The 25,170-nt window shown below is 53.7% G+C and overlaps 2 protein-coding genes and 1 long non-coding RNA gene across 3 annotated transcripts in view; 1 reads left to right on the forward strand and 2 right to left on the reverse strand.

Annotated features, from left to right (window-relative positions):
* LOC141727740 (uncharacterized) overlaps positions 1 to 25,170 on the forward strand; it is a 572,619-nt gene that overhangs the window by 521,867 nt on the left and 25,582 nt on the right. The gene's annotated exons all lie outside the window — the stretch shown is intronic.
* LOC141727764 (serine/threonine-protein kinase pim-1-like) lies at positions 4,200 to 8,732 on the reverse strand. Its single transcript, XM_074534048.1, has 6 exons — positions 8,711 to 8,732; positions 6,112 to 6,287; positions 5,938 to 5,988; positions 5,374 to 5,740; positions 4,555 to 4,731; positions 4,200 to 4,306 (listed from the first exon to the last, which is right to left on the reverse strand). The coding sequence occupies exons 1-6, from the start codon at positions 8,730 to 8,732 to the stop codon at positions 4,200 to 4,202; spliced, it is 900 nt and encodes a 299-aa protein (XP_074390149.1).
* LOC141727765 (olfactory receptor 14J1-like) lies at positions 10,934 to 11,521 on the reverse strand. The gene has a single exon (XM_074534049.1). It carries the CDS (start codon positions 11,519 to 11,521, stop codon positions 10,934 to 10,936), a length of 588 nt encoding a protein of 195 aa, XP_074390150.1.

Below are 25,170 nucleotides of genomic sequence, written 5' to 3' on the forward strand. Positions count from 1 at the left end.
AGGGGACTGATTTCTCACACTGACACTGAACAAGAGACATTTTGTTAGCATCTGGACAGACTGGTCCAGTTTTGTTTTACCAGTGGGCAGGGTCAGCACCAAAGACACAGAGTCCAGATGAAGGAATCAGTGTCATTTCCTGCAGTTCAGAGCAGCAAAGACTCACCAAAGGAGCAGCTCAGCAATGCACCCAACCATCCCCACCAAAGATTGCCTGCAGTGATTAACAAAGATCCAGCAGCATTTACCCCTCAGCCTTTACCATCCCCCAGACCCACACAGCAGCTGGGGAAGCTGTCACAGCCAAGGGCTGCAGAGCCACTCCTGGGCACTGGCAATTCCTGCAGGTGCCTCCAGCCCCAGGTGAGGCTCCAACCCCTCTGGGAGAGGGCCCAGCTCTGACAGCACTGAATGAACAAACTGACAGCACTGCTAGTGTGGCAACATCTGCCTTCATCCTCCTCTTGCGACCCTCCCAAAGCCTGGCCAGGGCTCAAGGAGGAACCAAGGGAGGTGACTTTGACCATACAGCCCCAAACAAGGCCAGATGTCAGATTCCATGGCTTTGTCTGGCTTCTAAATACACAAAGGTCAATACATGTTTCACTAAGGAGTGGCTACATCTATCTCAATGCTAATGACCATGCATATTTCATCAGGGAGCAGATACAAAGATAACCTTTGGTTGGAAGGTTCATCCAGAGGCCACCTTTGGCTCAGGGCCTGCTGTCCAGGCCTCACTCAGGGCTGTGTCCAGGCCTTGGCACTTGAGGGATGTGGTTTAGTGCTGGGCTTGGCACTGCTGGGTGCCCGGCTGCACTGGGTGAGCTCAGAGGGCTTTTCCAACAGAGAGGATTCTGTGATTCTATGATTCTATCCACTGCATTCAGCTGGGGCTATTTTAGCAGCATTACTTTGCTTACGAAGTTCCCTCTTGCCCAGCTCCTGTGGCCTGAGGCTTCAGCTCCTTAAGCTCCTGGTGCTGAGCTGCTCATGCTGAACGAGACGACTGGGAGAGACGAATCCACTCAATGCAATCCCTTCTGGGACACAGAGAGGGGAGGCTGTGCAAACAGGAGCATTGTTTGTTGTGGCCTCCTCTCTGCCCTTCACGCCTTTCAGCGCTTTCAACCAGCCAAGAGCTTTCTCCAAGAGTGCAATGGAGCAGGTGTTCCTGCTCCCAGGCCTGGCTCTCTCCAGTCTCTGCCATTGCCTGGTTCTGTCCCTCTTGCTGTGCCCTCTGCTCCCCCAGGGCTCGCTGGCTGCTGCCCAGGACTGTGGCACTGGCACAGATCCAGTGCTCCAGAGCCTCCTTTCTCTGCCTTTGCAGCTGCCTGGGCACAGCAGCCTTTTCCATCTGGAAGCTCCCCATGGACAGGGAGTGCCCAGCTCTGTTCCCTGCACAGCCTCCAGGAGCCCAGGGCTGCCATCTCCAGTCCCTGCTGGCACTGGGGGCTCCCAGGTGCCTCAGGCTGCTGTGACACCGCTGCACAGGGGAGGGAAGAGGGGCAGGGACTGTGCTCAAAGTCAGCTCCATCTGCTGCTGCTGCTGCTGCGGCTGCTGCTGCTGCTGCGGGGTCATTTGTGCAGCCCTGCCCCAGAGTCAGGGATCAGATCCTGCCAGTCTCTTCCAGCCCTGGCTGCTCAGAGTTTGGGCCCTGGAGCCTCAGGTGGCCAAAGGCAGCTGCTGCTGGTCCCTCTGTGTGCCCGTGTTCAGCAGTGCTGCTCCATCATTCTGTGCCCAGCAACGGGGAAAAGCCTCAGCCCTGCAGGGCCAGGAGCTGCCGGGCTCTGCCTGAGCAGCTCAGCCAGCAGGAAGGGAGCTGCTCCACACAGGAACCGGGAGCAAAGGACATTCCTTTTGTAGGACATGTTTTCTATTGAAAGGAAAAAAGAGGAAAAAGGAAAAAAATAGGTAAATTGTAAAAGATAAGCATAAAATCCAAGTATTAGTGAAAAAACATAACACAATGTTAGTGAAAAAAACAAAACATAAATGCAAAGATACATTCTTTGCATTAAGAGGTAAATGATCTTTTTCAAAAGAGAACTCAGTTCTTTACATTGTAAATGTGCTGATGGCATGGATCCATCTTACTGACCTCAGCGGCCTCTTAAAGGATTTTGGGCTTTGTTCCCAACACTGGTATTTGAAATTGTGCTCAAAGCAAGAGGAAATTGCTTCGTGCCCTTCCAGCTCCAAGCAGGAGTGGGAATGGAAACTCTGTCAAAGCCCAAATCCTTTAGAAGATGACCTTCCTTCTCAGCCTGGGAATGAGCTGCACATTCCTGTTGTAACTGTCAGGGATTTCTTAGAGACACGAAGTCCCACTTACGGCTTTTTGCTCTGGTTTGGCAGTGCAGAAGGGCAATTCTCCATCCACCAGCTCCAGACTGCACTGCCTCAGGAACACAGCCCACTCGCCAGCTTTGGCCCACTCATGGCACTGCTAGAGGAGGAAGAAAATGCAATTGCACAATTCCAGCCAGTCAAGAAGAAAACACCCTGCACAGATCCAGGTGTTCAGACGGGACTGTGGAGAGTTTGGGTCCTTGCCAATTGGATGTGTGTCCCCAGCTGCAATCTCTGGGCCTGCAGCAGAGTCTCACTCACCGGCCAAAGCAGAAAGCTCAGGCGCTGTGCTCACAACGGGCTCGTCTGATGCAAATCTGTGAGAGCAATGTGAGGGCAGAGCCAGCCCAGCTGGGCCCAGGGCTGAGCCCAGCAGAGCCCTGGCAGAGCCCAGAGCAGCCTCAGCACCCGCAGAGCCCGGCTGCAAGGAGAGAAAGCAGAAACCGCCCGTCAGCTGAGGGCTCCTGTGCCCCTGTGCCAAGGCCTGCGGTGCCCAGGCCATGCTGGCTGTGCCCAGAGCTGCCCATCCCTGCTGCCTTTGGCACAGAGCAGGAGGGCAGGACATGTGCCCAGCCTGCAGCCAGCCACGGCACATCCAGCCCTCAGCAGCTGCCCAGTGCAGGATGCTCCTGTGCTCGCTGCCAGCTCCCAAAAGCTCTGATCCCACCCTGCCAAGCACACAGGGACCCACCTCACGCCAGCCACGTCTGGAAGAAAAGCTGCTCCCAAACCATGGCCTCAACCTTCTCCAAGGGCACGGCCCATCCACGCCACAGCTGCTCCCAAGCACTTCCCCATCCACACTGGACCACCTCAAATGCTTCCTCTGGAATAACAAACAACACATTATTGACAAGAGTTTTGAGACAAAAAGGGAAAACAAGAAAAACAGTAAAAACTCTTATCTCTGTCAGGGCCTTGAGGAAGGCCCCACCCCTACATGCTAGGGAAAAACCCAGCCGTGGCTGAGGGAATCCCACACTTTCTCTCTTGCCCCCTGCACTGCCTCCCAAAATCACGGTGACCCCAAAGCAAACAAGGGCAGTGGAGCAGCCCAAGCCCTTCCTTGCCTGCACAGCAAAGCAGCTGTGCACAGGTTCTGGAGCCCCACCTCTGCTCCCACCATGGGGCTTGTTTGTGTCAGGCTGGCTGCCCCAGCCCCAGCCCCAGCCCGGGGCACGGTGGGTGCTGGGGGCTGTTGGCAGGGCCAGGACCCCACTCCCATTTCGTACCCACCCCAGCCCATCCTCCCAGCCCTGCCAAAAGCAGCTGGGCAGTGACTGAAGAATGAGTTGCATCTGCCCCAGCAAAGGGGGAGCCTTTGGTTCCCCGCCATGCTGGGTCATGCCCAAATCTGGCAGAATTTCCCCAGATGGGGACTCATCTGCAAATTCCCCGTGGAGTTTGGCTTTGAAGAAGGTGCCAGAATCAAAGTGCATCACCTTCAGCCTCCAGTGGCCAGGCTGAGGAAGAGCTTGTCATCCTTGATGTCACCCTCGCTGTCTCCAGCAGCAGCAGCAGCATCATCATCCCCACCCGGTACAGCTTCTCCAGGGGCTCCTTCTCCTTCCCTGCGGGCAGACCAGGCTCTCAGGGCTCTGCCCAGGGCCCCAGCTGTCAGGGAACCAGGACAAGCAAAACCAGCTGGGATGGCGGCCACCAGTGCTGGGCAGAGCAGCTCAGCTCCAGCACAAGGGCTGCGTGTTCCCATCCCATGACCCCGGTGCAGTGACATTAGCAGCACAAAAAGGGTTGGGTTCCTTTGCTTCTCATTGCCAAGGCATATGTGGAGCAGGAACTTACCAGGGCCCTGGATCAAAGTGTGCCTGTGGTGCTCTCCCTTCTTCTATGGCAGAGGAATATCCTGCATCCAAGGAACACAGAATAGGTCTTCCAGTGTGGGTCTGTCCAAGGAGTTCACGGATAAACACCACCAGATCAGGTCTTTGCACTCTGGGGAGAGAAAGCAGAAACTGATGGTCAGCCAGAGAAGGCTCCTGTCTGCTTTACCCCACTGTTCCCATGCCCAGGCCATGCTGGATGCGCTCTGAGCTGGGCCTAAACTTTCCCACCAATTCCCTGTTTTGGAGGAGAGCAGGACATGTGCCACCTCCTCAGCAGCTGCCAGAGCGGGATGCCCACGAGCCCGCTGCTGGCTCCCAGCACTGGGATTCCCCCCGTGCCCAGAGAAGAGGACCCACCTTGAGAGAGCCCTTGTGGCAGCGGGAGCTGGCCCCAGCTGAGGTTCCGGCCCCTCCTGAAAGGGTGCTCCCCGCAGACCATCTGGTGCAGCAGGATGCCCAGGGACCAGACCGTCGCTGCCTCGCCATGGTACCAGCCAAAGTCGTTCCATTCTGGGGGGCTGTAGGACAATGTTCCTATGGAATACAGATGGAGTTCATCAGGGGGATGCTGCTGCTCCCAGAGTCTGGCCCCAGCATCCCTGGGCCCGCGGGGGCTGCATCAGGGGCACAGAGGGTGACCACTGCCCTCTCGCCAGCATCTGGGACTTGTGCACAAAGTTAGGGTTGGAAAAGAAGCCTCTGGTGCTGGAAGAGGGCAGCCCTGGCTAGGCCTGACCATGACATGCAAAGGAAAAACCCACTCCATGCTGGGGAAAAAACATGCCCTTATCCTCCCTGCCTGCATTGCCACAAAAATATTATGAAGCCAAGGGAAACAGGGCGAGTGGAGCAGCCCAAGACCTTCCTCTCATCTGCACACCAAACTGGCTGGGGCACAGGTTCCACCCTCCCTCTCTGCTACCCCCACCCACGGGGGTTTTGGTCGGGCTGGCTGCCCCAGCCCAGCCCCAGTCCTGGGCAGAGTGGCTGGCAAAGGCTGCCAGCAGGGCTGGAAGATGGCTGCCCACCCAGCCCTGCTCTAAAGCAACTCAGCTGAGGACTCAGTGCCCTGACTGGCAGCAAAAGGGAGAATCCCTGCTGCCACAGCCAGCTTGGGCTGTGAGATGTTGGGCCATGAGATGTCAGCAGCGGGAGTACAGCCCTGGGTAGGCTCACCTGCAAAGTGTGTGTAGACTGTGTCCTGCAGGTAGGTGCCACAGCCAAAGTCAATCAGTTTGGCCTGCCCGGTGTCCAGGTCAACCAGGATGTTCTCTGGCTTGATGTCCCGGTGCAGGACCCCGCAGCTGGTGCAGTGCCGCACGGCCTCCAGCACCTGGCGGAACAGCTCCCGCGCCTCCTCCTCGGGCAGGAACCGCCGTGCCCCAATGAAACGCTGCAGGTCCTGACACTGCTCTGGCCGCTCCAGCACCATGACGATGCAGTTGGGGAGCTCGAGCCACTCCAGCAGCTGGACCACACCGGGGAAGCCAGTGGACACCTTGGCCAGCAGCACGATCTCCAGGGGTGCGCTGGTGCCGTCGGGCTGCGGGAGGAGCACGATGCCGTCAGTGGGGCCGATGCTGTGCCAGGCCTGGGGAAGCCCTCAGCCAGCCCGGGATGCTCTGCGCCCTGCGCTGGCCCCACGCCCGCTCTCCCTCGGGGCGTCCTGGCGGCTCCCACCGTGCCGGGCCCCGGCTCATCCCTGGCCGGCAGCCCCGGCTGCTGGCCCCGCTCACTCACCAGCTCGCCCCAGTGCCGGACGCGGTTCCGTGGCACCCTTTTGATGGCCACCTGCAAGCCAAGGGCAGCAGCAGGGTGAGCTCGCCGCCCCCACTGCGTGCCCCATCCTCTGCCCTCCGTCCTCCTCCTCCTCCATCCCCTCCTCCTGCGCCCGCCGCCGGCCCCGCCGCTCACCGGGGCGCCGTCCGAGAGCCGCGTGGCCGCGAAGACTCTGCCGAAGCCGCCGTGTCCCAGCAGCGATCCCAGCCGGTACCGCTCCTGCAGGGCCTCCTGCGCCGTCCCTGCGGGCGGGACGCGGCTGTCAGCGCTCGGCCCGGGGCCAGCAACGGCCCCCGAGCGCCCCTCACCCGCTCCGGGCCGGCCATGCCCAGGCGTTGGCTCCCGGGAACGCGGCACGGGAGGCTCGGGGCCGGCGGCCGCGCTGCCGAGCGGCGGAGCTCGGGCCGGGGAAGCCGCAGCGGAGGCGGCGGGAGCGGCCGCGCCGCGTGTGTGCTCCGCGGGCCCCGGGAGGAGCCGGGGCCGGGGCCGGGCTCGGGCCAGGCGGAGGCAAAGGGCGGCGATGCCTCCCCCGCACCAGGCACTGATGCCCGCCCAGCAGCGCCACCGCCAGTACAGCCAGAGCCGGGCGGAGGCGAGACCGCGGCGGGACGGCCGGGGCCGGGCACGGGGCAGCCCCGCCCGGGGCCGGGGGCGGGCCGGGGGCATGGCCCGGCCCTGCACGGGACAGGGAGGCGGGGAGAGGAGAGGGACGCTGGGCAAAGGACTCCGAGAGAAGAGTGCCCGATAGCGGGAAAGGGAGAGAAAGAGCGAGAGAAAGAGAAAGAGAAAGAGAAAGAGAAAGAACGCTAGAACGATTTTTCTAGTCTATCCTCTTTTGCTGCTGCCGCCGCCGCTGCTGCCGCCGCTGCCGCCGCTGCAACTGAAGCACCGGGGCCGTTCGTCCCCGTGTCCGTTCCCCGCTCGCCCCACGAGCCCCTCGTTCGAGCCCCGCGCGCCCCGGGGACAGCCCCTCCGTCTGCCCAAACACGGGAACTTTGCAGCGCTGAGCGCAGATGCAGAGCCCTGACTCCTGCACACTGGCACAGCGATCCCCTCGCTTGCTGCTGGGCATTGTCCTTGCTGAGGGTCAAACACTGTAGGGCCACCTTCCCTTGGGGTAGGATTCCTACCTGAGCCCAGCACTGCACTGACACCTCCAGTGTTGCTTTCCTGTAAAACCAGGGGAAGGAAAACTGTATTTGGCTCATGGTATTTTAGAGTGTCTAAAAATCACTAAGTCACTGATCTTAGAGGTGCAGTGCGTCTGGAATTACTGGGATGGAGAAGTAGTGCAACATGGAAAAGGGGACCATAGAAATAAATAGAGGAAAATATCTTGGATTGTTTCTTTCATTTTCATTTCACTTCTGGAAAGCTGTTTCAGTTTTCCAGGAATCTTCTCCTGTCTGCTCTTCCCAAGAATCTCTCATGGAGAACGAGGTCAAGCTTCTGTCACAAGATTTGCCACCAGGAAATGATGCCACTGGTGCAATTTTCATTGTAACTGTTTGTGCTGGCTTAGGGCAAATTTGGGGAGGAAATCTCCAAAAGGGGTCCGTCTGGAGAGCAAGTTCAAGCGGCCCCTCCCCCTACTAGTTCAGGAAAAGACTTCCCTCAAGAAAAGTGAAAAAACCCCCGTTTATTTAACAAGTAAAGTATTCACAAGCATGAAAAATGAATAATATGAAATCAAACCTCTGACAGTGCTGAAGAGATGGCAAATTCAGAAAGTCCCTTTTGTGGGTTGTAGTTGGCTCACTCGGTCTCTTTTAAGTCCCTGTGGCGCTGGAATGCAGCGTCCCAGACCTTGGTGGGCCACAGGTTTGAGCTGCTGCCGGTGTTTGTCTGGGTTTTCAGTCCAGAGCAGGTTTAAACAGTTCCAAGAAAAAGGAAAGTCACAGTCCAAGGAACTTCTCTTCCTAAGCTAGCTAAAACCAAATTGCTAGACCTGGCCTGTGAAGGCATCGGGAAATTTCCAAATCTGGGCACTGGCGGTCCCAGAAAACACCAGATCTGGATGGTGCTGGAGCCAGAACCTGCAGATTTCCAAATTTTGGCTTTCTGTGCCAGCAAATCACTGGACTTGGGCTGTGCCAGCACCAGGAAGTTTTCAGATCTGGGCGCTGGCACTGCCAGCAAACACCAGATCTGGGTGGTGTCATTGCCAGCGACAGAAATCTGCCAGATTTGGGCTCTGTTGGCACTGAGAAATTTCCAAATCTGGGTTCTGGTGCAGGAAACACAAGATGTGGGTGGTGCCAGACCCAGTAGCAGGAAGCTGCCACAGGATTTGGATTTCTGTGCCAGCAAATTGCTGCACTTGGGCTGTGCCAGAATAGGGAAATTTCCAGATCTGGGCACTGGCAGTGCCAGCAAACAGCCCATTTCAGGCTCCAGGCTCCAGGAAGGACTGGGTCTGGATGCCTTCCTCTTTTCTTTCCTTCTTTCCTTCCATCTTTCTTGGGATCCTGCTGCCAACAAACTCCAGATTGGGCGGTGTTGGCAAGGGGAAATTGCCAGGTTTTAGCTTTCTTTGCCTGCAAATTCTGGATATGGGTGGTGCCCGCGGAGGGAAATTGCCAGATGTGGGCACTGACAGTGCCAGGGCACGCCAGATTTTGGTGCGGAATGTGCCAGCATTGGCACTGGGAAATTGCCAGATGCTTATTTTCTGTGCCAGCAAATTGCTGGAATTATGCTGTGCAAGCATCTGAAAAATTCTGGATCTGGGTACTGGTGGGGGTGTCAGCAAACATGAGATCGGGTTGCTGTAGGTACCAGGTATTTGCTTGGTTTTGGCTTTCTTTGCCAGCAAATTGCTGCACTTGGGCTGTGCCAGAATATGGAAATATCAAGATCAGGGAACTGGCAGTGCCAGCAAACACCACATTTCAGGAAGGACTGGATCTGGACCCGTTCCCTCCCTGCATCCCTCCCTCAACAAGGTGCCAGAGGGGCTGGACAGCAGCCAGGCAGAAAGGGACCTGCAGGGACTGATGGACAGCAGGCTGGACAGGAGCCAGCAGTGTGCCCAGGTGGGCAAGAAGGCCAATGGCTCCTGGCCTGGAACACGAATGGTGTGGCCAGCAGGAGTAGGACAGGGATTCTTCCCCTGTGCTCAGCACTGCTTGGGCAGCACCTCGAGTGCTATTTCTAGTTCTGGGCCCCCTAATTTAGGAAGGACATGGAAGGGCTGGAGGGTGTCCAGAGAAGGGCAACAAGGCTGGGGAGGGGTCTGGAACAACACAAGTCCTGTGAGGAGTGGGTGAGGGAGCTGCAGTTGTTTATCCTGGAGGAGGCTCAGGGGAGACAAGGCGGTGTCAGGGCTCAGGGTGGACTTGATGATCTCCATGGCCTCTTCCACCCTTGCTGATTCTGGGATTCTCTGAAACCACCCTTGCAGCAGTTGCAGGTTGAGCCCTGGGCCTCCTCTTCAGAAGCTCCAGCAGCCCAGGTCCATCAGCTTCTCCTGCCAGCCCCAAAGCCCATCCTGTCAGTCCTGCAGAGCCTCTGCAGCTCCTCCTCATTGCCCACAACAGGGAGCCCCAGAGCCAGACACAGCAGCCCAGATGTGCCCCCCTGACCTGGGGTGCCTCTGGCAAGGGAGCGGCACCAGGCACTGCAGGAACCTGCAGACAATTCCTGCAGCACTTGTAGGATGATCCTGCTGCCCAAGGGACGTTCCCATGGTGCCAGGTCAGGAACTGCAATGGGGAGTGGGGCCAGAGAGGAAAGGGCAAACAGGGATCGGCTTTGCAGGGTAGGGAATAGCAGTGGGAAATAGGAAGGAATGTGTATCAGGAAAGAAGAAAGAAAGCAAAGGTGAAGCCAAGGAAATGCTCAGGGCAGTTAGGGGGTGACTGCCAGGCTGCCCTGGCTCTGAGCAACAGCGTCTGCAGTGGGACAGGAAACTCCCAGCTGATGGGAACAAACTCTCTGGCTGACTGCAGAGGCCAGGACAAAGCTGAGTGGTTTCCCTGGTGTCCCCCAGCCCTTGCTGGCCCCAGGGGCTGATGGCATTTGTGCTCCCTCAGGTTCATGTCCCCACACCAACAGCATGGGGGTGCTCCCCCTGCTCTGTGCAATGCAAACAGGGGCTGCTGAGCCAGTGCTGCTGTGTCTGTGCCTGCAAGGATGGGGCACCTGTGTGAGCTGGGGGAAAGGCCAGGGCTGCAGAGGGGGGATGTTGTTGGCAGCTCCATGAGGATGCTCTGGGACGCTGCCCTGGGCTGTGCAGTGCACTGGGGATGGATCAGCCCCTGCTCTGCTGCTCCTTCCTCCGTGCCCCAGGGCCCTTGCAGAGTCCCAGCCATGCTGTTTGCCCCCAGCCTGCCCACGGCCAGCCTGGGGCTGCTCATGGGGCTTTTCTGTGCTGAGCATTGGCCTGGGTGTGTTCTTGAGAGAGCCTGGGCAAGGAGCCTGGAGCCCCCAGGCCCTGGGCTGAGGCGTCAGCGCTGCCCCAGCAGTGCCCATGGCCTGTCCCTGCTGCAGCCTCGGCACTGCCACCCCCAGGACTGTGCCCGGCCCCGAGAGCACTCAGGCCCTGCAGCAACACCAGGGCCACCAGGGCAGCGGGGCAGGGTCATGGCAGCAGCACTGGCAACACCAAGTGCTGCTGCTGCTGGGCACAGCTGCTGTGCCAGCACTGATCTGCCCCCAGCTCTGCACACAGACATTGCTGCTGCAGCTCCAGAGAAGGCAATAAAAGGGCATCTCTGCAGAAAACTCGGCTGGGAGATCCTTTAGTTCATTTAAAGGCACTGAGGGCACAGCCCCTCATTGACACAGTCTGTGGCCACAGGGAAGGTGGGGAGAAAGAAATGAGATATGGCGCAAACAATTACATTTGCTTTTTGTCTATATGAAAAAATTAGGAAAAAACCCCTTTCAATTACACCAACAAAAATTATCAAAATTCACTTTTATTACAAGTGATTGGCAGAAATTGAGCAGCAGTTTAATGTTTCTGAAACCATCTAGTCCTCAGTCTCCTCACTGCAGCCTTGAGCTCCTGGTTCCTCAGGCTGTAGATGAGGGGGTTCAGGGCTGGAGGCACCACCGAGTACAGAACTGACAGGGCCAGATCCAGGGATGGGGAGGAGATGGAGGGGGGCTTCAAGTAGGCAAACATGCCAGTGCTGATGAACAGGGTGACCACAGCCAGGTGAGGGACGCAGGTGGAAAAGGCTTTGTGCCGTCCGTGCTCAGTAGGGATCCTCAGCACGGCCCTGAAAATCTGCACATAAGAGAAAACAATGAACACCAAACAGCCAAATGCTAAACACACACTAACAGCAATTAGCCCAAGTTCCCTGAGGTTGGACTGTGAGCAAGAGAGCTTGAGGATCTGGGGGATTTCACAGAAGAACTGGCCCAGGGCATTGCCATGGCACAGGGGCAGGGAAAATGTATTGGCCGTGTGCACGAGAGCAGTGAGGAAGCCACTGGCCCAGGCAGCTGCTGCCATGTGGGCACAAGCTCTGCTGCCCAGGAGGGTCCCGTAGTGCAGGGGTTTGCAGATGGACACGTAGCGGTCATAGCACATGACAGTCAAAAGGAAATACTCCGTTGTAGCATAGAAAACAAAAAAAAATATTTGAGCAGCACATCCAGTGTAGGAGATGTCCCTGGTGTCCCAGAGGGAATTGTGCATGGCTTTGGGGACAGTGGTGCAGATGGAGCCCAGGTCGCTGAGGGCCAGGTTGAGCAGGAAGAAGAACATGGGCGTGTGCAGGTGGTGGCTGCAGGCTACAGCGCTGATGATGAGGCCGTTGGCCAGGAGGGCAGCCAGGGAGATGCCCAGCAAGAGGCAGAAGTGCAGGAGCTGCAGCTGCTGCGTGTCTGCCAATGGCAGCAGGAGGAAGTGCCTGATGGAGCTGCGGTTGGACATTTGCTGAGGCTGCTGGGGACCTGTTCATGGAGAAAGGACAGTGATAAGTCAGGAGAGGCTGCTTGGAGCCAAACCTGGTCCATTCCTTGTAGACTGTCCCTACAGCTGGGACTCACTCATCCCCCTTTCTGCTCTGGGGGGAACCTTTGTCTGCAATCAGAGCACAGTCACAGTCCCAGGTCACCCTGGGATAAACCAGCCCCTGCCCAGATCAGAGGAGCCCTGAATGTCTCACCCTCTCTGAAGGTCTCTGGGCAAGGTCTCAGCATCCCCTTGTGCCAAGGACACTCAGGGCTCCCTTGGCAAACCCAGCAGCGTTTCCTCAGCTCTGGCAGCTCTGCCCTTCCCTGTGGCACATTCAGGGAACTCCCAGAGGTTCTGGCACAGATTTGCACCCAGGAGGGCAGCTCAGAGCTTGGAAGGGCACAGCAAGGAGATCCCTGGCTGTGCCCATGATGGGATCTCAGGGAGGGGGCTCAGCTCATTCCCCTTTCCCATGGACTGCTTTGCCCACAGCCCCACAGGTGCCAGGGAAGCTTGGACACCCCATTCCCATGGACAGCCCTGCCTGGCAGGAATGCCAAGGGCAGTGCCTGACTCAGCTGCTGCAAATGGCAGAGCCTCCCTGAGAGCAGCAGATAGCAGTGACAATATCAGGGCAGGGCAGAACCAAGAGAAGATGTTGTGGTGCTGTGCCTGAGAGGGCAGGGCAGAGACAGCCAGGCACTCAGGACAATGTGCCCAGCTGTGCCTGGCACCTCCCACACACCAACCGTGCCCTCATCCTGCCCCCAGCACTGCTCTCTTCAGCCCCCTCTCCTTTCCCGAGCATCTCCCTGGGCCTGGACATTCCCTCCTGAGAGGAGCCTTGTCCCTGCCAGCACTCATAGCGCCCATCCCAGCCTGTGTGCCCTGGCTGGGGCCCTACAGAAACCTGCCTGTGTGCAGGGCCCTGGCTGGGGCAGGCTCTGTGTGCAGCTGGGCAAGGGCAGCTCAGGAGAGCCCTGCTGGGCCCTGCAGAAGTGATGCTGCCGCTGCCCAGGGCTGAGGAGTGGCTGAGGGCCCTTTGGGAGGCTCCCAGCAGAGATAATGACCACCCAAAGTTACAGTTCTGGACTCTCTGTAAATGTTCAAACATTCCTTTGATGATCCTGTGTGTCCCTTTCAACTCAGAATGTTCTGTGATTCTGGGATTACAATTCCTGTTCTGCTTCTCTTATCCCCCTGTTGTCTATAACCCAAAGAGGAAAAAAACCCCTTGCAGCAGTGTTAGAACAGTAAAGTAAAAATGAGACATTTATTGGAAGCGTTCAGGTGTCCCAGTCAGGATGGGGCACATCCAGCTCCTGATTTCAACAATTTATTAAGGTTGGTTAATTTAGATATTTAACAGGAACCTCCAAAAGGAGATTCAGTTTCCCTAGTTACACATCCCTGGGTCAACCCATTAGAGTAGGTCCAAAGGCTTCTTTGCCTTCACTTTTTTGACTGACTGCCCATATTCTGCTCATTCTCAAAACCCAAAATGCTCCTATATGAGGAGCATCCTATAATCCAGTTCCTAGAAGACTATATTTTATTTCAGGACTATATAAAAGAATAGGACTATACCGCATTTTAGCAATATATTTAGACAGTCAGGTTATTAAGAGAAAGGTAAGGAAACATACTAGAGTTAATTCAGGATTAAAACCATATAAGAATATAATAGTGGTTTAATACAGTTAAGAGTTTAGTAGAGTTAAGTAAGGATTAGAGAATTGTAATATGTAATAGTTATTCAGAGAGCTATGAATATATAAAAATGTAAAAAACACAAAAATCTTTTTGTCACCACCCCAACGTTCCCATCTTTGTCCAAGAAGGAAATTGAAACACTCTCAGGAAGCTCCTGACCTTTAGAGCAATCCCAGGCTTACCGTCTTTGGGAAGTGTCCTCCGGAGCTGTGTCCAGGCTGGTCTGGAGCTGGGAGCAGCCCTGCCCCACCCAGCCCCGCTAAGCAGCAGCCCCTGCCCTGCTCAGGGTGGCTCCTTCCCCCCACAATTCTCCCCAGTGCTGGGAGCAGCTGCCAGGGCTGGCTGAGAGCTGTCCCTGGCAGGCAGCAGAGTCCCTGCCCCAGCACAGCGCCCTGGGCTGCAGGACCCTGCTCTGCAGGACAGCCCTGGGCACCCCTGGCTGCAGCCCCGGCTGCTCAGCCCTGCAGCAGAGCCTGGCAGCAGGAGCTGCCTTGGGCTGTGCCTGGGCTGGGGCAGCAGGGAAAGCCAGCCCTGCCCTAGGGCCACAGCCCTGCCCTGGAGCAGCTCTGAGAGTCCTCCTGAAAGGTCCTAAAAGCTGTGGGATGTGCCAGCTCCAGGAGATCCCTGCAGGAACTGCAGCTTCTCTTCCCACAGCCAGGGAATGACTGTTTCAAACCTGGGCTGATTTCTGCTCCAGTGAGCCCTGAGTGAGCTCTGCTCTGTGCTCCCAGCCCAGGCTGAGTTTAACCCCTCTGTGCCCCTGTGCTGTGCCCAGGGTGGCTGCAGGCAGTGCCCCAGCCCTGCTGGGCTGTGCACAGGAGCTGCTCCTGGCCAGAGCTGTCTCTCTGCAGCGCTGCCCTTGCCAGGAACTGCCTCTGGGCCAGGAGCCTCTCTGCAGGGTTTTCAAAGGATTTCGCATTTTGCTTTTGCCTTGAAGTCTCTCAGAGGTTTGTGCAATCATGGCCTCCAATTATCTGCTGTAATTAGTCCCTGAAGAGTCTTTGTCAGTAACAACACTCAGTGGGCTCATTAATGCTTCAAGGTACTTCTGTTATTTGAAGGTACTTGGTAATTCCCTTTTGATCCAGACTCTGTGAGAAGTTTGTGCAATCATGGTCCCAATTATCTGCTTTAATTAATCCCTTGAGAGCTCTGTGTTGACACTCAGTGATACACATTAATACTTTGAAATAATAATAGTTTTTCAGGTATTTTATGTATTTAAGAATACTTTTGAAGTACTTTAAAGGATTTCCCTTCCCTCACTGAGTCTCTGAGAGGTTTTTGTGCCATCCTGGCCTCCAATACTACCCTCCAAGGAGTCCATGAGGAGCTTGTGTTGGGTATCTTCCTCCTTTCTGTTTTACAACAAAGATGGAACTGAAAGAATTTTGAAAGATTTTCTAAAAGCATTCGTACAAACATGGGACAATTAACAATACAACAACAACCACTAAGAGAATTAATAGTCCTGTTTCAGTAGACATCATCCAACCCTTTACTCCCTTGGATTGGAAGAGTTTATTGAACCAGTCTTTGTTTTCCACTTGAAGTTTCCTGAACCCTTCCTTCAGTACCTGAATGCTCTTGTGGACTGACTCGCTGTGGCATGAGAGGTTCATGCAACACATGCCCTCAGAGAATACACAGCCATGCCCATGTGCCCAGAGTAAAAACTCTATTGCTATTCTGCACACTGGCATGTCTGATGGTCTCTGTCTCTGAGAGCAGGCCACTCAATGTGAGGGAGGTAGCATTGGTTTTCTTACTTAACAGACACCCAAGATGGACTAATTGTCCTAAAGCTTTAGCTGCAGCCACCCAAGGTAGGCTGAACTCGGGGTGCTACCATCCGATACCTGGATTAAAGTTTTCAAAGCCATCTCTTTGATATCATCCAATACTTCTTTGGAGATAGCTGCTGCTTGATCATCTGGTAGGCTGTGTTGTCCTTCTCCAGCTGGATGGTTGATTGTCAATTCTGTCCTTGCCTCATTATTAGCATAGTCTGCTATTAATTGATTTAGTAAACACTTCCATCTCCCTTCCCACAGGGTGTATTCTGTAGGTGACAACAACATGGTCATAATATATTTTAAATCATAGGGGGTTAAGACATGTAAACATGGCCCTCATTAGACCATTAAAACAAAGTAAGTCCTTCCTATGGTCTTTAGCTGGCCTGCACAGATCATTCTTTCTCCGTAAACCAGTGGCTGATACCTGGGATTCTGCCCCCTTTTTTCATAACATAACAGGGCAATGAGGAATTTTGAGGCTATTTGCCAGTCTCCTTCCTTAACTGGAGGCATGGCAAAGGGTGGAGAGGATGATTGACAGTTGGGGCATTACCCACAGTTGTAGGGGTGGAGTCTGTAGATTCTTTTGGGGCTTAAGAGGAGGTCGTGGTAGCAGGAAGTGGAGGACCCAAGATGGAGGGAGGATGTTTGGGATCCTGAGCCACATTCAGGCTCCTTCCATCTTGAGTCTCCAGGGCAGGATGCTCAAAGACTGTGTTGCCATTGCCATTTTGGACCATTGTGGAAGGTCTGAGAAAGGCAGATTTGAGGGAAGATACCAAGTTAGGAGTGACCAACATATTGAGTTTTTGACACACTGCTTGCTGGTGAAGGATCTCAAGGATGGTGTGGAAGATGGGGAGCATGTGGGGTGCAATGGGGTCCCTTTTGATTAAAAGGTTGCACAATTTAAATCCCTCTGAGTCCCAAAATTCAGTGGTATGGATTTCATTAGCAGAGGAATCTGGAAAATTTTTAATGATCCACCTCATGATTGATTTCAATTCCTTCTTTGAAAATATTTTGCCATGATCAGTGAGAATGAAAGCATCCATATATGCTCCTTTCTACTTTGGACATCTGGCTGCCCATTTTTCTCTTGTTCTGCCTGATGTGAGAGGGCCACCGGAACACCCCAAATCAATTATGGGATGTGGGGGCATATTGTAAAAACACAGGGGCAAAATAGCCAATAAATGTCTTGCATTTCCCCAAACCCACCTGCAATCCTGTGCAGGTGAAACCGTCATTGTCCCTGCGGGCAAGGTTCCTTGAGGCAACAATGAATCCACTGGGCCCGGCAATGCAAAATCCCAGGGAGCACTGGCCTATTCATCAGCTAACCCCAGGTGACGTGACTGACACAGGGATCCCTGAATGTCGTGGTCCCTGTTTGGGCGCCAAATATCCCAATGAGGGTGGCTGCAACAAATCTCTCTGGTTCCCTGACTTCAGGGCGAGGGTGGTGAAAATGTAAAGGAGCAGGATCAATGGAGTTGTTTAAAAGGAACTTTAATAACAGGGTGAAAAACAATAAACATGGAGAAGTCGAGAACAGTATGAGGGCCAGGATCCAAAGACCCAAGACAAAGGGGAAGCAACAATGTACACTTGAGGGTAGAACACTCTAAACAAAACCCATATAGAAGAAACAAGAAACCAATAGGGGAGTAGAACCTGGACAAATTAGCACAGCAACACTAAAGGCTTATGGGGTAACTCTCAAACTCACCCTAATTTAAAATAATGATTCCTAGCACTTGAAACTCACACCCAGTTCTTCTGGGGTAAAATCTGGCTGACTCTGAGTTACAGCTGGGCTAACTCCCACATTGCTGCTTTGCACTGGTCCCTTGGGACCATCCAGCCCAACAGAGCCACAATAATGTCCTTGGTTCCACGAGGCTCTACAGTGTCACAATGGTCCCTTGGATCCATGGTGCTCTGCAGTGTCACAATGGCCCCTTCATTTCACAAGGCTCCCAAATGTCACCTTGGTCTCCATAGGAAGGAAACCACAGAGCCCCCATGTTTCAGGAGCTGATGAACGGCAACCACCAGAGGCCAAGGCAAGTCTGACCTGTCTGTCCTGGCAGGTTTGCTTGGAGCAAGCCTTGGGCATTTGAAATTACGAAAGTGGAATCCTAATTTCGGACATTTATGCCTGGAGAAGAGGGATGTTTTTCTTCCATAAAAAGCAAAGCACAGAGCCCTTTCCAGTGTTTGGAAAAGAGGTGTGAGTGCTGGCATTCAGGAATCAAAGACCAGCCAGACTTGTCTGTCCTGGCAGTTTTTGTCTTGCAGTAATCCTTGGATACACAGAAATTTGGAGGTAGAATCCAAATTTTGGCCATGGGTGCCTGGAAAAAATGGACAGTTCTTTTCCATGAAAAGAAGAGCCCAGAGCCCCAGTGTTTCAGGGGCAGGTGGGAGTGGCCTTCCACATTCCAAAGTCAGTCAGACCTGTCAGGTGACCCCTGGGAGGCCAAGACAGCCATAATTATTTCATGTTCCATTCCTTCCACAGGGCCCTGCAGTGTCACAATGGCTCTTTGCTTCCATGACAGCTTGCAGTGTCACAATGGTTCTCTTGCTTCCATGATGCCCTCTGGTGTCATAATGGCCCATTGGTTAGACAAGTCCTTAAGGATCTTAATGGTCTCCATGGTTCCACAAGCCCCAACAGTGTCCTAATGATCTATGGGTTCCATGAAGCCTCAGTGTGTCCAATGGCCCCTTGGTTCCATTGGGGCCCAGTAGTGCAACAATGATTCCATTGATTCCACAAGTTCCCATAGTGTCACAATGGCCCCTTCCTTCCATGAGGCCCTGCAGGGTCACAATGGTCTCCATGACTCCATGGGGCCTTGCAATGCCACAATGTTCTCCATGGATCCATGGTGCCCTGCAGGATCACAATGGCTCTTTGACTTTATGAGGCCCTAAAATGCTACAATTGTCTTTTGGTTCCACAAAGACTTATGGCCTCACACTGGCCCCTTGGGACCATGCAGCTCAACAGAGCCACAATTATGCCCTTGGTTCCACAAGGCCCCACAGTGTCACAGTGGCCCCCTGGGTCACAATGGTACCCTGCAGGGTCACAATGTTCCCCTTGGTTCCTTAGGGGCCTACAGTATAACAGGTTCCACAAGGGCCTGCAGTGTCACCATGGCCCATTGGTTCCATAATCCTCTGCACTGTCACAATGGTCTCCATAGGAAGGAAACAAGTGAGCCCCAGTGGTGCAAGGGCAGATGAGAGGCAGTCACCAGAGGCCAAGTCTAACCAGTCTTGACTGTATGGGCAGATTTTGTGCGGGAGTAACCCTTGGATATAGAGAATTTTAGACATGGAAACCCAACTTTGGTGATGGCGCCTAGAAAAGAAAGGCAGTTCTTTCTCATAGGAAGGAAAGCACAGAGCCCCAGTGCTTCGCAGTCAGATGGGAAGTGGCCCTTGACATGTCAAATTCAGTGGGACCTGTCAGACAGCCTCCAGGAGTCCGAACCAGGCAGACTTGTTCCATGTTCCTTTGATTTCATGGAGCCCCATACTGTCACAATGGTCTCATTTTTCCACAAGGTTTCGCAATGTCACAGTGGCCTCTTTGTTTCATGAGCCCCAACAGACTCACAAGGGTCCATTGTCTCCATGTAGCCCCGCTGTGTCACAATGGTTCCTTTTATATATTGGTCCCACTGTTTCATTATTGACCCTTCCTTCCATAGGGCCCCCTGAGTTGCACAACAGTACCCTTGATTCTTTGAGGTTCTGTAGTGTCACCGTGGGGTCCTTTGACCTGCATTGTCACAACTGACCCATGGTTCCATGAGGTTCCGTAGTGCCACCGTGGTCGCTGTCAGAGGCTGGATGAGATCAATGTCCCGAGACACCTTGGGATGCTCGGAATGTCCTGTGGGGCCAGGGCCGGGTCAGGCCTTGGTTTGTGGTGGGACAGAGCCCTGCCCCCAGCCCTGGCCTGGCAGAGCTGTCAATCACATAGCAGATGCTGTGCCAACCCCACTCTGATTGGCTGAGCTTTCAACCAATCACACACTACCAGCCTACCCAAATCTGATTGGACAAGCAACTGGCAGTCCCACCCCAGGGGCGGGCCCATGAAGGCCCAGGGGGTTAAAAGCCGGAGCAGGAGGCCAGCCCCTGGCCTGCATCCTCGTTTCTCCTGGGGTTCCTCTGTTGGTGTAGCTGGAAGCTGAGTAGTTGGTACCTGTGTGTGTGTCTTTCTATGGATCTTCTGTCTTTCTGATGTTCTCTATTTGTTCTCCTTCTAATCCTACTTACCTGGAACATTTTGGGTAACTAAACATCTTAAGGGTTGAAGGTCTTTAGGTTAAATGGGATAAGTTAATGTAGTTAATGCTTTGATAAGAGTTTTATGTTGAAGTGGATGTTGTAATAAACCCTTTGCCCAAGTTGCTTGACTGTCGATATTTCGCCAGCAAAATTTTGTGTCATTTGGACATCTTAGCTCAGCTGCTTTTTGCATGGTGCTGGTATCACTGAGGCTGTGGATTCTATCCCTGTGTGGGCCATTCACTAAAGAGGTGGACTTGATGATCATTGTGGGTCCCTTGCTACCAAGAATATTCTTTGCATCTGCCCATGTTGACAATAGTTGGTTGATGTTTCTCCTGTGCACCAAACTCAAGTCAAGGAACCTTTGGTTACCCCCAGCATTTCAGTGTTCTGGGGTGTTCCAGCCCTGCAAGCTCACCGTGGCCTCTTGTTCCCATGAGGCCCCACAGTGTCCCACTGGCCCCTTGCTTCCATGGGCCTCAACAGTGCCACAATGATCCCCTTGGTTCCAAAACTTCCCACTGTGTCCCACTGGCCCCTTGGTTCCATGAGGATCTGCAGTGTCACACAGGTTGATGCCATTTGTCCTTGCTGCCCCTCACATCCCACTGCCCCACAAACAGCCCCAAGCCACCCATGAGGGACAGGCCCTGCTGTCCCAGGCTGGGCTCAGGGCTTGGCCTTTCTGCTTCCCCCAACCAGCCCAGGCCTTGCTCAGCATTGCAGTTCCCTGCTCAGAGCCTTTGGCTGCCTGCAATCCTGGCGTCAAGGATCTGCTCTCAGCAGGCCCTGGGCAGCCTTTGGAACTCCCTGCCCTCAGTGGGGCCCAGTGATGCTCCAAGGGACTTGGAGTTTTGTTTCTGACTCCTTGAGCACTTTCTTCAGCCTTCTCTCAGCACATGAGGGTCCTGGACTCAGCCCCTAAACCACTGTGGGGCTCAATAAAATAGAGAAAACCCTCAGGGGCTCTTTCCCTTCCTTCAGTGGTCTTCAAGTGTCCAGGGCTTGTGCAGTTGATTGGAGCCAGTTTGTTGTTCTGTTAAGGAGAAAGATTTCAAAGTGCACCTCATGACATTTTTATTAATCAAGTGTGTATTTTTATTTTCCAGATCAGAGAAGAGCTGATAGAAGCATTCCCCAGGTAACCTTGATGCTGAATGTCTCCTTAGGAGGTCTGGGCACAGAGAAGAACGAGCCCCTTGAGGGCTGACCCTGTTTGGACAAGCTGCTCCTCACCCCCCCCTCACCATGTCTGACATGGCCCACCTGGCACTGACATCCCTGTGCCCTGCAGCAGAACCTTGTCCCCTGAGCTCTGCAGCTCCATGTCCCAGCCCATTGCACCATGTCCCACCTGCTCTCCTCAGGGCTCTGCATGCACACAGGGGCAGGAGAAGTTTTCCTGTGTGGAAGGATGGAATGGAAAAGCCTGGGCGAGTTTCCTGAACAGCAAACCCCACTCAGGAACCACCTGCTCAGTCCAGGCTGCCTGGAATGGTGTCACCTTTCTCCAAAGGACAGTGTGAGCAGATATGATCTCTGGAAGCAGAATTCTCTGAGTCTTGCAGCTGAATTCTCTATCCCTGTCCTTTCCCTGGACCTTTGTTGCAGATGGAAGCTGCTGGTGCCATCCTCACCTTTAACCTCTCTCTTGAATGCAAACAGACGTTCCCAGGTGTTTTCAGCAGGATTTGCTCAATGTTTCTACACAACATTTGTGTTCCTCATGGAATGAAGGGGCCATTTTGACACTGAGGGGGTGACGTGGAAGCAAGGAGTCAGTTGGACCATGGAGTGCCATGGAACCAAGGGGCCATGGTGATACAGCAGCACCATGTGGATCCAGTGGTCCATTGTGACACTGTGGATCCAAAGAGACCATGGAGACACCCCCAGAACCTCATGGAACCAAGGAGTCCATGGTGACCCAGAGGTGCAGCATGGAGCCAATGGTCCATGGTGACACTGCCCATCCAAGGAGGCCATTGTGACACTGCGGAAGCTCATGGAGTGAGGGAGGCCATTGTGCCACTGAAGAACTTCATGGCACCAAATATCCATGGTGACACAGCAGGGCATCATGGGAGCCAAGGAATTGCTGTTGGCTGTAGGGAAACTCATGGAACCAGGGACCCTTGTGGCACTGCAGAACCAACAGAGCTGCTGGACCTTGTCCCCTGGCCCTGGCACAGCTCCTTGGGAGGCACGGCAGGAGCAGCTCCCTGGGAGCCTCGGGAATGCCCCTCTGGGATCCACGGCACCCACTCCCAGGGGCTGGAATGGCAGTTCCCAGCCAGGAAAAGATTTTCCTCCCCTGGGAGGCAAAGCTCTTAAGAAGGAGCCAAAGGCCAAGTGGAGCAAGATCTTACAGTGACATTTCACTGCCAGCCTTCATAACTTCATCCATGGTTGTTGTAGCTCATGGATTGGGAATTAAATCAGGGCAGGATCGTTGGTGGGATCTGCCCTGGGTCAAAAGAATCACTGAAAGAGAAACAGAGCAGGCAAAGAGAGGCAGGAGAGAAAGGAGGACACAAACACAATAAGCTGAGAAGGTGGCACTCTGAAAAACAGACCAGAACTGACTGAAAAGGAATGGGACAGAAATCAATAGTTCTAAAAGTTTCATTTACTATCAAAATAGATCACATGCACCCAGACCTACACATTCTCGATCCCACACCCTCAAATTTGGATCCCACTTCTCCCAATCTCCTTCCAATCCCATTTCACCCTGGAGACTGTGGAATCAAGTAGATTTGGCATGGGACTGAGTTTTTCTTAGGTGAGAATAAGGCGTATTTACATGGATTGAGCAATTTTGGGGTAAAATTGAGGTGTTTTCAATGGGATTGAATCATTTTGAGGTGACATACCAACCTGTCTTGAATTCTGGAGTGCAAGGATATGGAGAACATTTGCTGAAATCCCCCAAGAATCCACAAATCTTCCAGAATATGTCCCAAACCCATAAATTCCTGGTCAAGTAATTGTTAACTGATGGAACTTTATATATTTTTGATAAATTTCTTTCTTTTTAGTCCTATTTCAGGTGGTTTTAAGTGATAAAGAAAAATCAAGAGGAAATTGGGGCCAAACCAAAAGAATAGCCAGCTGGGTGTCCTCCCAGCACAGATCACTGAATGTGGGTCACCAGGGCTGTGCCCAACGTGGATCCTCCCATGGGGGATGAAGCTGGAGTGGTGCATGAAGCTCTTCCTGCAATTGGAGCATTTCCCGGGCTTCCCTTACTGGTGCCTCCGTTGGTGTCTGGTCAAGGGAGAGCTGCTGGTGAAGCTCTTCCCACACTGGGGACACTCGTAGGGCCTCTCCCCAGCATAGAGGCGCCGGTGGGTGACGAGGGTGGAGTTGTGCTTGAATCCCTTCGCGCAGTCGGGCCAGTGGAAGGGCCTCTCATCCGTGTGAGTGCGCTCATGCAGGAGTAGACTGGAGCTGGTCTGAAACCTCTTCCCACACTGGGGACACTTGTAGGGCCTCTCTCCATTGTGGATGCGCTGATGGCTGATCAGGGTGCTGCTCTGCTGAAGCTCTTCCCACAGTCCGAGTACTTGTGGGCCTTCTGCCCATGATGAAGCTGCTCATGGACCACCAGCTCTGAGCTCTGGCTGAAGCTCTGTCCACCTTCCTGGCCCAGGGTGGGTCTTTCCTCCTCAGAGCACCTGGGCTGGGTTTGGAGCCCCTCCTCATGTGGGATCTCTGTGACTTTTCCTCCCCATTGGATTCCTGTGCCCTGGAGTCACTCAAAATGGTCTCTTCCACAAGGTTCTGCTGTGGAGATTTGTCCTCCCTGGACTTCCTCCTCAGCCCCTTCCCTAGAGGAGGGAGGACAAGGACAGGATGGGATTTTCCTCCGTGCCAGAGGGAAGGGGAAAGAGATCCCTCCAGGGATTTCCCAGCGGGACGGCATTGACCCCAGATTTATCCTGCAACCAGGGGCAGTGCTGGGCTGGGAGATGGAGCAGGAGAGAGGGGGAAAGGGGCACTGACTTCCTCCTCACCTGACTGGGTGTTCCAGGGCTCCTTCCTTTTTTTCACAGCCTCCTCCTCCTTCTGGCACAGTTTTGGGCATTGGAAATTCTGTTTTTGGAGGAAAACAAGGAATGAGTACATTGAATTTTGCACTGGTTTTAAGGTAAACCTGGAAGCCTCTAAACCAGAATTAAAATTTAAAAGAAAATGAAGATCAAGGCAATGATACAGAAAGAAACACTGCCTTAAACTGTCAGAGTCAGGATATAACTTGACACCCTGTTGGTCAGGGTGGTGGCAGCAGTCCCAGAAAACGGTGACTGCAGTCCTGTTGGAGTGATTAACATGATTCTGTCGAGGCAGTGATCCTGTAGAAGGGTCTGGTCTTCCTCTGAAGGTCTAGTGGTGGTTATGGAGCTCTTGTCCTCTGGGAATCCAGTAGGCAAGATGCTCCTGGTCTTTCATACCTCAGCTTATATCCAGGTAGGAATGCTTGGTTCCTCCCACTGGGCGGAGCATCCCACAATGGGATGATGGAATTTTATCAGTCCTGCAGTGACACTTAATGGCCCATTAGCAGAAGATATCTCCCCTGGAGGCCGTTATCAGGGCTGAATCATGGAAGAGATAAAGAACATTGCCCCACCTGTTTATAGCAGTTGATGAAGATGGGTATTGAAAACATGCATTTGGTTACATCTTGCATTGCAACCTGAAAAAGTGGGGTAATCCCTGCTCAGGGGGTGAACACCACCCCCATTACCCAAACTGGCTCAGCTGTAAAACCCCCACACACAGGGGACAATGTCACACTTGCCCTGCTCCAGGTGAGGTCTCTGTCCCTGTCACTCCCTTGCTCTCTCCCCTTTTCTCTTTCTTTCCAACACTCTCTCTACCTCACATTTATTGTTCAATAAAATCCACGATGGATTTTGCCTTGTTAGCACATTAATCGGTGCAGAGGCATCTCTCTAACAATCTTCTTAACCAGGTTGCAACATTATTTTGGCACAGTGTGTTTAGGCGCTGTTCTCTGTGTGCCTTTGACAACATCATGGTTCCCTCCTCCGAGGAGGTTGTGGTTCTCTCTTGAAACTTGGACGCAGCTTCCTCTGAGCGACCTACGAGAGAACTAATGAGAAAAATGGCTGTTGTGGGTGGCCAGTATAAAGGAAATATTTTGTTGTCCTTGCTTGAAAAGTTTGTTAAAATCACTGGAGGAAAGGGAGCAAATGATACCAGCAAGACTGACAAGGTTCATTCACCCCATGGTGAGGAACACAAGGGGCTGCTGAAAGTCCTACAAGAAGCCCAGCTCCAGTAGCTAAATTCCCAATTAACTACTGAATTCCCAGGCTTAAGTTCCTTGGAAAATGTGAGAATCATTATTCTCTTCATCTCTGTCACCTTTGTGACAGCTACACAGAGCTTCCCCTTCCTTTTAATAATATCTGTATT

The sequence above is a fragment of the Zonotrichia albicollis genome, unplaced genomic scaffold (assembly GCF_047830755.1).
Source record: "Zonotrichia albicollis isolate bZonAlb1 unplaced genomic scaffold, bZonAlb1.hap1 Scaffold_254, whole genome shotgun sequence".
Classification (NCBI taxonomy): Eukaryota; Metazoa; Chordata; class Aves; order Passeriformes; family Passerellidae; genus Zonotrichia; species Zonotrichia albicollis.